We start from the raw sequence: 18,264 nt of genomic DNA, 5'->3' as shown, positions 1-18,264 counted from the left end.
CTCTGTCCTTCAGCCAATAAAGTATGCAGTGAAATTAACAAAGCACTCCTAAAAGTCTATGTAGGCAGACTCTGAGACCTTTAACTGCAACTTCATTATTTTCTACAGAACCATATTTTTCTATTAAGAGGCAAACCAGAGCTGTGATTTCTCAATAAATCAAAGGATATATAAAAGATAAAACACACAGATAATCAAATGACAGGGTATAATTTGAGAATAGGAAAAACAAAGCTAATGGTGGCCAAGAAACAATAATTAGGACTCAAGGAAAGACTTCAAGAGAAAAGAGAAACATTGTTCAAAATATTTTATCTTAAAACTATGTTACCTTTCAAAAAATCACATATTCTACCACTTGAGGTATATAGAAATTTAATCACTGATTAGGAGTGGGGCAGACTTTGAAACCAATAAAAGCTAAGACAGGAAGACAAAATATGAAAATATGTAACGGCAAACAACCAGTGCCACAAGGTATACTTTCCGCAAGAGAAGGCATAGGATTATATTCAAATGAAGACAGTATCCCCAAGATTCCACCAGTGAACACGCAATCACCATCTACAGGCATCATCGCAACTTCCTTATACTCGGCGCACTCCTCAACCCCCAGGCTCCCACTGGCACCGCTGCTCAAAGCCCAGTGGTTCCCTGTACCACCTGCAATTCCATCACTGTTCTTTGTTTCTCCTGTCCTCCTCCCATACTGACAATTCCCAATCTTCATCTCCAGCTTTCCACGTCTAGGTCTCCCATAACCTCCAACTTAACACATCAAAAGTCCACTCCTCAGCTTCCATCCAAAACCCACTCACCCTCCTACTATACCCTTCTCAAATAATAGCATAACAAGCCACCTAATTCCCAAAGCTATCCTTGATCCCTTCCTCTCTCTCACAGTGCCAACATCCACACAAAGGCCAAGTGGCTTTAATTTTATGTGAGTCTCAAACGCCATCCTGTCCTCTCCTTCTCTACTTTCATACCTGTGCTTGCTTTAGGGCCTCCACAGCTTCTCTAAAACACCCCTTCCCTAACTGATTCTTCCCTGTCTTCAATTTTGGCCCCCTCCAATCTATCTGGCCTACAGCTAGTGCAATACAAATCTGACCATGTCACTCAACTGGTTAAAACTTTCCACTGTTTATCTACTGTCTGAGAGGTTCTTTCAGGAACGGGACCACACCTGCAGCTTCAACAGCCACCATTCACCTCCTCGAACTCCCGCACACACACACACACACACACACACACACACACACACACACACACACACACACACACTATGCTGTGACAACACTACTTGTGTTTCTCTGAATATATCTTGGGTTTGGAAATCTCTTTGCATCATGTAATTCTCTTTTTCATTTCAGCCACTTAGAAAACATGCATTCACCTTTTAACACCTACTGAGGCTTTACTTACTTTGTAAAACGCCTTCCTTGATCGTCTCTGACTACTACCCTCCTCTGACTACTCACCCTTTCTGCTCCTTTCTTGCCTGTACATAACTTCTATTAATACACTTACTTTCATTCATGAGTATCCCTTCTACCGGATTTTGAGTTTGCTGACAGAGCAGGACCCAACCTTTTTTTTTTTTATCATCAAAATGTAAAAGTTCTAAGTCATTCAGTAAACTTTAGCTGGAGTTAGCTAAAATAATGTCTTCACCAATGAGATTTCAACTCACATTCGAACTATACCCAACAGAGACATTTTTGAAAAGGAAGATGTGCAGATATAAACAGCATAAAATATAAGAGTTCGAGTTTGGGTTAAAAAAAAAAAATAGCACAAGATTACTGGGAGAGCCAGAAATTTTAAAGTGTCTTTCAAATGGATGCATGGCAACAGAACCAGAGAGAAAACATTAGCATAATGTGGTAAAAATACTGCCTCAAGGACAGAAGCCTGACACTTGAGATGATACAAAGCAGAATGAGCCAAAGCCTCAAGGAACTATAAGTCCCGATTCTCGTTTTTCCATCAGATATGCCCTCATGCGGAATACATGAAACAAACCACTTACCTAACCAACTATTTTGGAAGCAGAATTCATTCTCCATTTCTTAGACTGTGTTGACTGAAAGAGCCACTGGTTTGCAGAGCTGGAAGGTGGGAGTGATCGTCATCGACCCCCTCCATTTACAACAGGAAAAACTGGGGCTTGAGAGGAAATGAGTTATTTGCCCGAGACCTTGCCATCAGTCAGGTGGAAGATGAGAGATGAGGACAGTGACCTCCACATTCTCTGGGGCTCTCTCCGCCAGCTGGCACAGCTCTCCCGCACGGAAGGTAGGTACTAGAGTGTTTCATCCTGTTTACACATCAAGAGCTGCTTTGCTTTCTTAATTCTAGCAGCCTGGAGGTGGTATCTAGACTTCATTTAATGCTAAAAGTGGCTTCTACAACTCACAGATTACTTTCATTTGTCACTCCTTCCCCTAACAGATTTAGGGCTCTCTAAGGACAGGTCCCTTCAGGTTGGATCTAAGGGCTTTGGTAATACTGCTGACACCAGAACATGTAAGTCATCACTCATCCTCATTTATAAAACCTGGCTACCACTTCACTGATATTTCACTAAAAGCACCACCATTTCCTTCACTAAACCTAATGAAGCAGTTGCATTTTACAGTAACAAGAAAGAATAGGTGGGGTTTGTTCAACAGGCACCTTGGAATTACAGAATTTGAGAACCACTGAGGCAATGGGATACAACACATCCAGCTGACTGCATCTCAAGTCCACAAACAGGAACTCTGGGTTTCATCCATGAGTGTAAAATCAAGTATATAATAACAGAATCATCAAAACACAATATTATTGAATGAATGCTTGCCATACGTTAGGGGCTATTCTAAGAAATTTATAGTTATTGCCAATCCTCACAAAAGGCCCAAAAAGGCAGGTATGATACAGATGAGGAAACTGAGCAGTGGCAGCACCAGAATTTCTATACAGAAGGGGGTTCCGAGGTGGCAAAATATGCAAAGGAGTAGAGGGAACCAAGTGGGGACTGGGTTCCAACCTTTCTTACAGAGCGGTAGAGGCCAGCTTGCTAAGACTGCATTTGTTATGAGGAGGTGAGGACCTTGATGTACAAAGCACAACAACTTTACTTAGGCAGAGTATTCCTGGAGTGACATAGGAAGGACCCTTGCCCTGATCCCACGTGCCTCTTACCACCACACGAAAACTGAGGGCCCCAGAGGAAGGGCTCCATCCGAGGTAATGAAGCAAGTAGGTGTGGCCAGAGCTGGCACCTGACCCCAGGTCTGTGTGGTTCCAAAGTCCTTTCTCTTTCAGACTCTCCCACACTAACTCCTTCTCTGTAAATGCCCCCAGACTGCCTTAAGAACCATGTAAAATTAATAGTTACAATTTCACAAATCATGAGATTTGAAAAATAAACTATACCCCTGAGAACCCTAAACCACCATCTGGAAAGTTAATTTTCTAATGCCCTAGAATAGCATGAGGGCTATAGATTTAACATTTCCTATGGTAGGGCTCCAGTATGTTTTTAAATGCACACTCACACAGAACTGACCTGACAGGAGACTTCTAAAAAAAATTGTTTTTGGAAGGGGGTTGGAGGAGGGGTGGGGAGCAGGGAAAACAGTCTCTATTAAGAGACCAAAGCTCATTTAGAACCAAGCTGGTTTCATAAGAATAAAAGAATTTTTTGATTGTGCCAAATACTGGGTTTTAAAACTAAATAGAACCCAATGACATTCAATATCTTAATTTGAGATAATTTGAGAGCCTGAAATACTCACATTTAAGAAGGAATTCATTCACTCATTCAACAAACTCCTGGTAGACCTGCACTAGGAGGTATTCCGGAGGCCACAGAGATGTGCAGGGCACAGTTCCTGCCTAGAAGTGCTTACAGTCTAATTAGAAAAATTAGATAAAGGTGTGAAAATAAGTAAAAAACAGCAAATGAACAAATTCCAAAAGGGTGAATTGCCAAGAATCGAAGGAAATGCAGGTAGGAGACAATTCTGGGCTTTTCAGGAAACAGCAGTAGCACCTTAAGCCAAGTCTTGAAAGGAAGGGGCGAATCAGAGGTGGGGCCCAAGACACACATGGAAGTCCAGAAACAGGGGGAAAAGAAAGGCTATTAAAGAAAAAAAATTAGTAAACATACAGAGGCTCTCACAAAAGGGTATACTGACAGGTATATAAGAATATTCAGGGGATAGTGGTTAAATAAATTATGGTGCAGCCACACAATGAAACATCGCACACCTGTAAGACTGTACGAGACAGCTTTATGTGCACTGATACATATTCTATACTGGTAAGTGAAAAAAGTGAGGTATGGATAAGTGTGTAGGGTATGCCACCACTTGTGTATTCATACCTAGATGCTCATATACGCTTACATACTCATGGACAATCCATGGAATGATATAAAACGAAGTTATAAACAGTGGATACCTCTGTTTGGCTGAGGACATGGGTAGGTTAAAACCAAATGCCATGCTCTGCAGAAGGCAGATGGCCTAGAGAAAACCCCAGGTGTCAGATTAAGAGGTTTAGAGAGCATGCAAACTCGAGAGCAGGGCTTCTCAACAACAGCACTATTGACATTTAGGGCCAGATCATTCTTTGTTGGGGGGCTGTCCTGTGCATCATGAAATGTTTAGCTGCAATTTGGTCTCTCTCCACTAGATGCTGGTAGCACACCCCTCCAACCCCTGAGCGTGGCTCTAGACATTGCCAAAGTGCCCTGGGAAGCAAAATCACCCATCGTTGAGAACCACTGCTCACGAGCTCCAGTGTTAACAGTTAACCTACATAGCGTTCTACTACTACATTCTTGTAAATTAACGACAAACACGACATACACTCAAACATCAATCTGAGGGAAACACTGGACATTGTTTTGAAATGACCCTCATGCATCAATCACGGTTTCTCAAGTTGTGATAATTCACATCCCTTCCCAAATCTGAACTATTCATTCTTAACCGCATCTACTTCATCACAGAGGTCTCTTTTCTGTATTTGTTGGATACAAATTATAAAAGTTGAACGGAAAAGCTAGACAGGTTCCAGCAGTACAGAGAGAAGGGGCCAGATTCCCCAAGGGGCTTCCCAGTGGTTGCGCTGACCCTTTTGGGTCTCTGCAGCATCATTTCACCAATTAGGGGAAGAGCCCCACCTCCCCCAGAGGGCACACAGTCTCTAGATCCAAGATCTTCTGGGATGCCAAGGAAGGCAAGCTTCCCATAGAAATCTAACAGAAAACCATATTTTGGCTGAGCTTTTAAAAAAAAACTAATATAATTATTGACCCAATAAGAACATAATTACTTCCATTATGCTAATAATGTTTCTTCTCATAACTCCTAATGACCACACAAAGTGCAAGACACTGTTCAAAAAAAAATGAAAGACATCACCCCGGATTTCAAGAGCATAATGAGAATGATTAGTTTATATAAAGCCAGGAGAGGCTTTAACTAGATTCTACAAATCACAATTTTATTAAGGTTAAAGCCATTTCTAATTTACCACGATGAACAGGGAGAAAAAAGGAAAAAAAAAAAATCAAGACATCCAACAGGCTTGAATATTTTTCAAACACAGATCTACAACTTGTGTTGATTCTCCTGTGCCTTTCTTTTCCCAGCGCCAGAAATCCAAGACCACCCTGGCCATCCTGGCTTCATATCCGGAAGTCACTGGCTCCTCCAGTACTGTTGTAGGTGAAAAGTTGTGGATTTCACGCTCATGAAATCATACTCTTCAAACTCTATTATTGTTCCGGCTACTTTAGCTTAGCTCTCAGAAGGTTGGCTCTCATTTGTGGAGGTGACCTCCAGTGACCTGGCTCTGCAATAATTACACCTGTGCGTCGCTATGGAAGGTGCTTAAAAGTGTCCGCGGCGAAAAAAAGAAACTCACCATTCTAACTACTTCAGGGTAAGTCTGCTCTGTCAAACAGCCTCTGCTTATTGTAATGTAGTCCACCAGTTCATTAAGAGTGGAGCGCTTGTATTCTTTCATTTTAAGATCAGATAGCGTGTCCATGAAGTCAAAAATGACACAGCACTGCTGAAGTTTCTTTAGGAACAGTTCAGGCTGCTCTGAGGATGGAACGTCTAAGAAAAAAAAAGGAAATGGTGTAAGTCTGTCATCAATTTCTAGGTAACAGGAATTCTCTGTGAAAGTTACTTCAAAAGCAAGCTCAAAAAAAATAAGAATTCACATGACAACAGTGTTCTTTTTAACAATTACACATGGGCGGAGGGGATACCATAGCCACTACTTCAGAGACCTTGTCTTTGAAAACTACATGGTACCAACACAATAGACAGCATTTGCTATTCCACAACCAAAGATTGACCAAAATCCCAAGAGCCATTAGAAAGTTGAAGCAAATTTTAACCAGAAACATTCCATGTCAAAACCCCTGAGCCAAAAGCACTGAAAAAGGTCAAACTTCCCATTATAAGGTAAAGCCACAAGTTTTCACTGTTGGTTGAAATTAGTTTTACTTAAAAAATTTCAAAGCAGAAATGTCAGTAAGTTCATTTTAATTTCATGCTGACACCCTTGGTATTTAAAGCAACTGCTGTAGGTGTGTTTATATTTTGTTTTGTTTTGGCTTGACTTCTATGAAGTTTCTTTGTCAAAGAAACTTGGAAAACCAACAAAATGAAGTAATATCGATTCTCTCAAAAAGAACACTCCGGTGATGGGACAGTAAGAGCAAACTATACTTAAATCTCTGCTCTCTCTTATGACCCATCTTATTCCCTTACAGTGGGAGAAAACCACTAACATCTTCATTAGTATGTTCTCAGAATAAACATCTGTTCTTTCCCACAAACAGCAGGTCAGACATTTGGTTTGGTGTCATTTCTAAAATATATATATATATTTTTAAGTTAAAATTTCTCAGCTAGAATGGAAACCTGATTTACAGCTGGACTTGAAACACACCGAGTTGTAGACAGCCCATTCCATTCCTTTATTTTCACTACTTTATTCCCCAAACCGGAACTTCTCTAAAAAGGCAATGATATTATGCTCAGGCTCCTGCCTTCATCCAAGGTGATTAACTCCTTAATCCTCAAAACACTCTTAAAGGTAAGCAGATGGCATTATATTGTTTTCCCAAAAAGAAAATTGGAGACTATCACTGAGGTCGTCCCACAATGAATAAGTTATGGAGCTGGACACAGTGCCCAGGTCTCTAACCACACTTCCAAACTCCCTCTGTACTACTCAACAAGGACTTGAACAATGTTTGGTCTGTCACTTGCAACCACCTTCAGTTGCCAGCTTCCCAGTAAATGCTTTCTAGCAGCCATAAAGCATGGGTCACCTATTCTCTGGAGGTAAGTGCGACAGTTAGCAGCACCCACCTGACAACACCTGCAGCCCTAGCAGAAGGCAGTGAGGGTGAGGCTCCTACTCAAAGGGTTCAGGTGACTCCTCTCCACACCCCCCTTCCCCTCCTCACAGCCCACAACCCAAGTGCTAGTCCAAGTACCTGGGACCTCAGAGATAATTCTCCCCCAAAACACTCCCTTCTGACATGAACTTTAAGGTGAGCCTAGATGATAGCGAGCAGGACACCTGAAAACATAGGATTTCTCTAGCAGATACAAAGGAACAAGATGTGGTTGGTATTTCTGAAGGTATGTAGAGCATCACTGCTATTCTTAGTAAATAAAAACAAGTTAGAAATTTAAAAATTATTCTTAACCAGTGAGTTTCATCTCCCACCACCACCCTCATGGGTCCCCAAAAGCCTAATGTATTACAAAGACTTTGGGATTTGAGTTAGGCTGTGAGAGATCTTATTCTATGGCCCTAGACTTAATTACGTTAAAAAAAAAATCTAGCTAAAACTAGTCTAGTCTAAATCTAGTCTAAAACTAAAGACTATAAGAACTGAGTTTAATCAGACCAAGCTTTCTCTTTGATACCTGCTTCATGTATTCAAAATTAATTAATAAGAAAACAAAACTAAGGAGCTTATGAAAATGGCTATATATCCATAGCCAATGACTAGTTAACATGCATAGGACCATGATGGTCAAGTACTGAAGTCTTGCAGGTTCTAAATCAGACCTCATACCTCAAAGCTGAATGGAAGTTTTGATGCTGCACGGGGAATAAAAGAATCTTATTAATGTAACATTAAGGATAAAATCTTTAAAGGAGATTTTAATTAACCCTGTTTTTGACACAGTAACTTTAATAAGCTTAAAAACCAGACCATTTACATGGAGAACTGTATATGCTGGCACATATGAATTATGAAAGCATCTATAAATGACAGCCTTTCCTCCAAAAAGCAAACCATCATTTAAGTAGTGACAACACTGATTAATTGTTGTGGTCACTGCAAGAATCCTCAAGAGATTCATATATTTGGCTATTTTTAAAATTTAGGCAATTAACATTTAGTCTTTTTTTTTATGTTAGGCAGTTGAAATTTATTCTTTATCTAAATTGACGTATGTCATAGACAAATGAGAAACAGGCTATCCAAAGCCTCATGGAATAATAGTAGCTTACATTTATTAAGCACTATTGGGTACATTTATCATGTACTATTCTAAGCATTTTCACATATTACATCTCATATAATACCATAACAGTTCTATGCAGTAGGTACTATTTAACAAATGAAGAAATCAAGACACAGGGAAATTCAGTGACTTGCCCAGAATCATACAGCCAACAAGCAGAAAGACAGGATTCAAACCCAGGCAGACTGGCTCTAGACCCAGGACTCCTCATCACCATGTAATCATGAAACTCAAGAAAAGACAAGAGGAATACCAGACTTCAGAAAACCGGGTGTGTGCAAAGAGATAAGAAGAGGAAGAACACAGAGAGAAATCAACAATTAATCTCCAACATGTCCCATTCATAAAGGATCAGGCTGAGCGCCTTCTCTATCTCCCTCTAGCCCATTCCTGAGATTAACACATACGGCAAGAAGCTATTCTTTATTCTTTATCACAGGCTAAATTCTTCTAAATGATCTCGTCTCCTTAACTTAAATAACAGAAGTAATCTAGAGTGACTGAAAGAAAAAGAGGGGGGAGTGTTCCTCAAAGAGACAATTCAATTATAGCAACAATTTAAAAAAAAAATTTTTTTTTTTCATTCTCACTGAAGGAGGACCTAAATCAGTCTGAGCAAAAGGCCCTTGTAATGTCTGGTCCTCTGACTGCCTCAAATAGCTGTTTTTAACCTCCGTGCCCTCATCTCCCCTAATCCCAGCGAACTATGAAAATAGGTAATGCGAAAATGTAGAACAAGCCAGTATAAGAGAAGAAACACTCTGAGTAGCCCAGAAGGTTTCAATGATATAAGTTTAATGTATTACGGAACCAGTCTCAGAAGCGGCTAACAAGTATCTTTGCAAAGAAACATGTATCAAAAGTATCTGGTATTAGGTTGGAAAAAGAAGATCATAAATGATCATAAACGACGAAAGGAAGAAATCAGATAGGCAATATATTCTAACCATAATGTAGTAACACTAGATTTTAACAATTCAAAGTGACCCACCTCCCAAATCCAAGCCACTTGAAAATCTAAACACTTCGGAAGTAACTTAGATTGAAGGAAAACAAATTACAAATTACAGACATTTATAAATAAATGTAAATTAGAAAAAATAAAGGTCATCTTAGAATCCCAAAGCTGACCAGGCAGTGGATGGATGCTTGTGTCGTCTCTCTTCTAATGGAAACCTCTGGTCTACACAGCCGTCCCTGCCCCCAGGAAAAGAAGTCCATAGAATCATAACCATAAATAATGAGGAATCAATAAGTGGTTATATAATACCATGAAGGTCATGAGCACAACAACCCATCCATTCAGTGTTAGTATCTGTTTAAAGAGGAGATAACTGATTCAACTATCATAGTTTGATAAGATTCATAAAATCAGATTCTACTGCTCTAGAACAGCTCTTAAAATTAAGTTGATTTCCAGAGTATGTTTCTCACCCAAGAAAATAATGTAGTGACCAGCTAAGTGGTCAATCCACTCGGCAGTTACATTACTCACCGTACTGTCCCTCTTTTTCTCTTTTAGCACTGGTCATTTTCTCCCATATGCCTTTTCTATTACATCTCCCGGCATCCCCTACCAATTTTCATCAGTAAGCTGAGGAAAATGACTACTCCCATTTCCAACATGTTCATACCCAAATCATTTGAAAATTTACAGGTAACAAGAAGGAATGGGAAAAGGAACATAGAATTCCACAATAGAGGGAGGATGCACGTTCAAATTAAGAGACAAAGATTCTCCTTGTGTCCGAAGGACAGTCAAGAGGAGCTGATACACACTTTAGCCACACAGCCCTACCCCCCTTCCCCACATTATCTGCATACGTGCATGGGTACACATATACACACGTGCACCTCCCCTCACCCTTACTATGATTTCAAGGGCTGGCTGTTTATTAGTGTTTGTCTTAATCAGCAAAATAAGCTCATTCCTCCCTAGTCAACAGCTTCCATTATTCCGTCTCAACTAATGTTTGGGACACATGATCATAGATCCAGTATCGGCCCATCTTCCCCCAGGGCCTGACTCAGGATGACTTTGGAAGCAAAACGCAGCAAAGGTAGAAGAAATGAAACATGAGCTAGCTGTCCTTTGGGTTTAGTGCTCTACAACTCCCTTCAACTGAATTTGTTGAAAATCAGAACATTAAATTCACACTTTGCAAATAGGCCAATCAAATAAAGAGGTTTACATCACGATAACATTTACTAGTCATATCATCACAGGAAAAAATGCAAATTCATTTTAAAAAAAGATATGGCTGGTAACTTATTCACACATAGGCTATTAAAATGAATGTGGAAATAGAGTGAATAAACATTTCTCTAAAATGATGTTTGCATTGGAAGCTAAGCAGTAACATTATTTGAACTCCTAATGAACAATATTTATAATCAATTATTTTAATTCAAAAGATCTACAATAAAATCCTACTAACTTAACAATGCTTTTTACCTGAAAATGTCCTAAGCAATTACTCAGCCCTTCTAGATCCCCTCTCCTACTCTCACAAAAAAGTTACCAACAGGAGCACCTGGGTGGCTCAGTCGATTGAGCATACAGCTTCGGCTCAAGTCATGATCTCGCAGTTTGTGGGTTCGAGCCCCACACCAGGCTCTGTGCTGACAGCTCAGAGCCTGGAGCCTGCTTTGGATTCTGTGTCTCCCGCTCTCTCTGCCCCTCCCTTGCTCACGCTCTCTCTCTGTCTCAAAAATAAACTATAAAATAAAAATTTTTTTAAGTTACCAACAGAGAGAATATAAATATGGTCTTTGATCCCCTACTCTCACCCCATCCCTTACAACTCTCCACAAAGTATATAAATTCCCATCCCTATCATACACAACCCTCTAAAACTTCAACAGAGTCAATGAGACTTTTATCTGCATAAAGTATATGAAGCTACATTTACAGAAATTTAGTTTCATAGTACTAAGGAGAGCTTAATATTAAGATATTACGTGCACTCAGCCTTGATGAACTCAGGCATGCTAGTCCCAGCAATAAAAAGCCTAACTGCCTGTCCACGTGCTTTGTCCAAACCCTTGCCACCAAGTTTGCTTCTAAACACAGATACGAGAGGCATGCTCTTCTCATAGCACGTATTTCTGGAAAACTAAACGGAATTCTATTTTATTAGTGAGCTATGCTTAAATTAGGAATTGTTTTTGGCACCCAAAAAATTACAGATAGAACCAGCTATCTTTCATCAAAACTGGAAGACAAAACTCTTAACTCTTTCTAATGAACCAAGTAATAATATTAGGTTTCATGTCTTAGGAACTAGGCTATAACATGTTGATTACACAAGATACTTCGACACAAATAGACTAACTCAAAACTAACATGTTAGCTAAAATAAGTATTAAAAATTTCACCATTCCAATTAACTTATTACTGTATTCAAAGCAGTGAGTTCAAAAACGTTTGTTGCTGTTGATGACGGTGGTGGTGGTGCAGTGTTCTCACTACTATATATCTGTATTTTTTAAAAGCATCCCAAGTGATTTCAATGTGAGGCCATGCTTGAAAACCACTGTTTTTAAAGTAATAACTATAAAATCCTTCTTTCATTTTCCTCACCTTTGAAATTCTTTCTCTTTTAGTTCATTGAAAACTAACCGTGAGGGGCGCCTGCGTGACTCAGTTGTTTCAGCCATCTGACTCTTGATTTTGGCTCAAGCCTCTTGATTTTGGCTCAAGCCATGATCCCAGAGTCATTGGATCGAGACCCGTGTCGCGCCCCACGCGGCACATGGAGCCAGCTCCCTCTGCCCCTCTTCCCCACTCACTCACTCTCTTGCACTCTCTCAAAAAATAAAATAAAAAAGATAAAAACAGCAATTTAAAAAAAACAAACAAAAAAAGTAACCATGAAAACTGGCCATTTCCAAGCAAAGGAAGGTCCCTGGGAACATCTACAAGAGCGAAAGCATTCCTCCTCGCCTGGGCTGTAGAAGCGAATGTACAAAAATGGAAAACACCTTGCTCATTACTAACATGTGCTTTTCCCACAGGTTCAAAATGCGTTTCCTGATCTTGCGGCTTCGTGACATGGAGCCAGCCCCACAGCAAGCGCTGCACTGACAGCTCGGAGCCTGCTTGGGGTTCTCTGTCTCCCTTTCTCTCTGCCTGCCCCTCCCTCACGTTCACGCTCCCTCTTTCTCTCTCTCAAAATAAGTAAACAAACAAACTTTAAAAACTAAAAGATAAAAAGCACGTCTTGTAGAATGGTCACACAGAGGAAAGAGTAATCAAGAAAAATGAGACCAAGGTGTGAGCATTAAACAAGTTTAAACTATAAACTGAAAGGCAGAAAAGGCCAGTACTGATTATTTCAAGGTAAAAAGAATGACAATAATAATGAACACAGACTACTGCAAAGTGCTGTACTAAGCTCCTTACAGGAATCATCCCCCTTTAATCCTCAGGATACCTTATGAGTGACCACTATTAATATCCCAGTTTTTCAGAAGAAAGGACTGGGGACCAGAACAGCACAGTCACTTTCCCAACGTTACCCACGAGTAAGAGCTGCAGCTGGTATCTGAATTCAGGTCATCTTCTCCCAGAGCCCACACTGGAAACGACAACGGTGGTGGTGATGGTGACTGTGATCAATAACAGCACCTAACCGCCCCACCGCCACCCCCGGAGCTACAGATAAACTGTCGTGGGTAGACACTGGTTTAAGAAAATTTGGAATCTAAAAAAAGTGAAGGAATATTTGATGGGCTTTTCTACATGCACTTACATATTTTTAAACTTAAACAGCCATAAAATCAGCCCTAAACTAGTGAACAATGGTAGACAGGTAACTTAAAGTTCTAAACAAAATATATTAATTATTCTACACAGCTTGGACAATCAACATGTCTTTCTTATTATTCTTCGGTGGATCTCTCCAGTTTTCCTTTCCCAAAAGCTAACAAATCAATACATGCTGTCCACTTTATAAGCAAAACCCAAAAGTCACCACTGATGGAAACCAGTGGTTGCAGCAGCAAAATTAACAAGATTCAAGGCTCTCGCCTTATTCTGACACTATGTTCTAATCAGAAGAGGAAAACATACATGCACACAAACCCATGCTCACACATGCACATACACATGTACACATGCTTCTAATAAATATTTCTGTTTCCAACCCTTCGCATTAGGTATCCCTCATGCTTTATCTTCTACTGCCAAGGCAGTCACTGAAACTTGTCAGGACAAGCAATAAAACATTTTAAAATTGATCAATTCCTAATTATAGGTATAGATAACTTTCCTGCCACCAAAATCACCCCCAGGACAAAAGCCACCAAAGCCTCTGGCTGATAAAATCAACCTATTATTTTTTTTATGTTTTTAAATATTTTTTGATGATTAACAATTTATTTTGAGAGTGCCAATGGGGGAGGGGCAGAGAGAGAGGAAGAGAGAGAATTCCAAGCAGGCTCCACACTGTCAGTGCAAAGCCAGAAAGATACAGGGCTCAAACCCAGGAACAGCAAGAATCATGACCTGGGCCAAAACCAAGTGTTGGATGTTTAACCACCTGAGCCATCCAGACACCCCATCAGTCTATTATTAATTCATCACCTAACGGCTTATTTCCAGAGATGGAACCAGGCAGGACCTCTGAACACAAGAAACTCCTGTAGCATGCTGGGCTATATCACCCCCCCAAAAAGGGCTGAAAGAATGACACAGCATTTAAAACTATCTTTGTGATTCCCTTTTTTGAGGATTTTCTATATCAATGAAATTACAAAAAAGACCATGTTGATATTTTTTTCAGATAAAGTCATTAGAACAGTAAGTAGCCACCATTTACTTTCACTATAATTTCATAAAAAGAAAGGCTCCTTGGAATAATAAAAGAAGAGAAAGGGCAATCTCCAAATAAAAGACAATCCTTCCTTAAACCCATCACATGCACAGATCATGTGTTCTCCGCCTTGACCTTCCTTCCCTCTCCTTAGTGCTACTTTGCCCGGCACCAGGACCAACCTTCCCACAGCCTGTATATGGGGTCTTTGGGCCGTATCACTGCTTTGTTCCAACATCAGTCTAGCAGCATGGATAACAGAGTTCTAGCTATAATGACATACCAATTTGAACTGTGTTTAGATGGCCATAAAAGCTGAGAAGATAACCATATGCCTACAATAGTATAGGAGCTCTTCACTTTAAGGCAGCCATGTAGTCCTTAGAAGCTATGTAACATAAAAATTTCCAAAAAATTTTATATACACCTCCAGTCAAGAACTTGCCACATCATATTGGTACTTTTTTTTTAAACCACTGAGTCAAACACATGCCTTCTTCCTCTTTTAATACCCAGATCCGAGAAGTTTCTAGAATATGGTAAGTACACAACAGATATAGGTTCAATCAATAAATTGTACATATTGAATCTTCTTTCTCTGTGTTTCCACTTGTAAATTAGAACTTTATTCCTCCGGAAATAAAATTATACTGCAGAATAGAGGGAAAGATTTAATATTAATATTACATAAAATAAATTGTTTCAATATTTTGATAATACCAAGTCATAAAATGAAAATTAAAAAATAAGAATGAAGGCATCTGAGTAAGAACAGGGGCGCCCCGGGTGGCTCACTCTAGGTTAGCCACCCAAGTCTTGATTTTGGCTCAGGTCATGATCTCATGGTCCTGTGATTGAGATTGAGATTGAGATTGAGCCTCCTGTCGCCGAGGATTCTCTCTCCTCTTCTTCTGCCCCTCCCCTACTCATGTCCTCGCACCCTCTCTCTCTCAAAACAAACCAAAAACCCCTAAATAAGGATGGGCTAAACAAAGTAAGTCACACAGAGAAAGACAGATACTGTATGATTTCACTTATATGTGAAATCTGAACAAGACAAACTCCTACAAACAGAGATCAGAATGACGGCTACCAGGACCTCAAGGGTGAGGGAAATGGAGAGATGTTAGTCAAAGAGTACAAGCTTCCAATTATAAAATGAGTATGTTTCAGGGATCTATGTATAATATAGTTGAAAATTACTTAGAGAGATCTTAAACGTTCTCACCACAAAAAAGAAATAGTAATCAGGTGACCAGATGGAGGTGTTAGCAACATGCTAACAATGATACAATGATACACCTGATACAATGTTAAATGATCATGTTAATGATACAATATTTATGAACATAAGAAAAAGAAACCAGGCCAGCTTACTTGACAAAAACCTAACTAAACAATGCAATTCCTTAGTTTCTTAAAATATCACCTCCCTCTACTAATCTAATAAAATAATGCCTTCTTTTCTAACATTTCATTTAAAAAATCTAGTTGGGGGCACCTGGGTGGCTCAGTCAATTAAAACATCCAATGTCAGCTCAGGTCATGTTCTCACAGTTCATCGGTTTGAGCCCTGTGTCAGGCTCTGTGCTGACAATGCCTAGCCTGCTTGGGATCCTCTCTCTGCCCTTCTCTTTCCAAACTCTCGCTCTCTCTCTGCCCGTCCCTGAATCATGCTTTCTCTATCTAAAAATAAATAAATAGTTTAAAAAAAAAAAAAAAGGAAAAATGTCAGCGAAATTTCTTTAAAAAAAAAAAAAACAACTTAGTTGAGGGGTGCCTAGGTGGCTCAGTCAGTTAAGTGTCCAACTTCAGCTCAGGTCATGAACTCACGTTTCGTGGGTTCAAGCCCAGCATTGGGCTCTGTGCTGCCCGTTTGAGAGCCTAGAGGCTGCTTCAGACTCTGTGTGTATGTGTGCGTGCGCGCGCACATGCACGCGCAAGCTCATGTGTGTCTCATTCTCTCTTTCTGCCCCTCCCCCACTCATGCTGTTGCTCTCTTTCTCAAAAATAAACATGGAAAAAAGTTTTTAATTTAGTTGAGTTTTTAAATAAAATGGTTTACATTCAAGGAGAGAAAAATATTCAAAATGAAGATGAATATACAACATAATGAAATAGTATAATTTGGCATGCCCTCCATAGCAAAAATAACCTGATAATTTTGCCAAGTGTACCATTAATAAATGTAAAGGTGGAAGGTTTAGGGGTGTGTCGGTGGGTCAGTTGGTTAAGCATCTGCCTTGGGCTCAGGTCATGATCTCACGGTTCACGAGTTCAAGCCTCACATCAGGCTCTCTGCTGTCAGCACAGAGCCTGCTTCTGTTCAGATCCTCTGTCCCCATCTCTCTTGACCCTCCCCCACTCACACTCTCTCATACAATCAACAATTATTCAATGAACTCCCACTGAGGGACAACCAGTGCTGGGACACCATAAAAAGAGACTAACACTTCCTCTCTCAAAGAGTTTTACATTCTAGCACAAGGAGACAAATAATTGCAAATAAAAAAAATTAATATGGGGGTGCCTGGGAGGCTGGATCCCTTAAGTGTCTGTCTCTCGGTTTTAGCAAACTCCTGGTTCATGAGTTTGAGCCCCACATTGCGATCTGCGCTGACAGTGCAGAACCTACTGGGGATTTTCTCTCTCCCTCTCCCTCTCTCTCTGCCCTTCCTCTGCTCATACTCTCTCTCAAAATAAATAAACTTAAAAAAAAAAAGGGAATGAATGAATATGTTATATGGTATACATTATGGAGGAAACCAGTATGCTGAGTAACTGTATTTTGGGGTGGACAGTACAACATTAGAGTATGTACCTGGAAGAGAACATTTGAGAAAACTCTTGAAGGAGGTGAGGTAGTCAGCCAAAAGGGCAAATGGGGGGAAGAGGCCCAAGAACAGGGTGCAAATTGCAAAGGTGCTCTGCAGCAGGGAGTGTGCTGGCAAGTCTGAGCATCTGCAAAGAAGCAAACGTGGCTGGAGCCACATGCAAAGTGAAAAGTGGGGGGAGATGGATCAGTAGAGGAAGGTATGAGTAGCTGTAGATCATCTCGGGCCTTGTGAAGCACTTTTATACTTTGGCCTTGACTCTGGTTCTGAACTGGAATCATACCTTTACTGTTTACTAGGTGACAGTGGGCAAGCCTCTTATTTCTCTGAGCCTTAGTTTTCTCATCTGTAAAATTGAGAAAATGTACTTCACAGGGTCAAGTGAGGTTTAAGTGAAAAAACCATTTGTAGGATCGAAAACGCTTTTCACAAAGTTATCATTCATTTGACAAACATCTACCAAGTATCTACAACAAAAAGCAGAATCAATTCCTTTTTTTATATCTCTCATTAAAACATTTTCTGTATGGAAATATAATTACCATGTTTGGCATAGTTTCAAAATTATTTTTAAACTACTTAAAAAATAAATTCTGAAGTACTTCTAGAAATATTAAATTTTTGTTGAAGTTTTATGCTAATAATATCAAGCTTCAATCAAAGGCCATCTATAGTATTTAAAACCTTCATATACCATAATTCATCTTCTCTTCCACACTTGGCTTTTAAGACCAAGAGAAAAGTCATAAAGTCATAATATGATAAAAAGAAATTAACAGAACAAATTTCCAAAATGTATCCAAGAGTCAACATTGTTGAAGCCCAATTTTTTGCTGGGTTCCAAAGTATGAGCCACAAAAACCTTCAAAACCACTATTTTTACTTGTGGTTATAAGGTAAAGAAATAAATTAATGGAATTACAAATTTTCAGCAAGCACTTACCCTTCATTTGACCCTCCCCGTCAAAAATAAATAAATAAATAAATAAATAAATAAATAAATAAATAAATGATCACATTATTTTCAAGTTCTTGAGGTAATTG

General features: G+C 39.7%; 1 protein-coding gene across 3 annotated transcripts in view; it reads right to left on the bottom strand.

The window, feature by feature from the left end:
- PPP2R5E (protein phosphatase 2 regulatory subunit B'epsilon) overlaps positions 1-18,264 on the bottom strand; it is a 144,073-nt gene that overhangs the window by 57,569 nt on the left and 68,240 nt on the right. For all 3 annotated transcript variants that reach the window (XM_077767209.1, XM_077767211.1, XM_077767210.1), the window contains exon 3: positions 5,929-6,125. In XM_077767209.1, the coding sequence (XP_077623335.1) occupies positions 5,929-6,125 (197 nt within the window). The remainder of the gene's footprint in view (positions 1-5,928; positions 6,126-18,264) is intronic.

Source organism: Crocuta crocuta, unplaced genomic scaffold (assembly GCF_008692635.1).
Source record: "Crocuta crocuta isolate KB4526 unplaced genomic scaffold, BGI_CrCroc_1.0 scaffold55, whole genome shotgun sequence".
NCBI lineage: Eukaryota > Metazoa > Chordata > Mammalia > Carnivora > Hyaenidae > Crocuta > Crocuta crocuta.
Note: the sequence above shows the minus strand (reverse complement) of the source record. Positions and strands in the feature narration are given on the sequence as shown.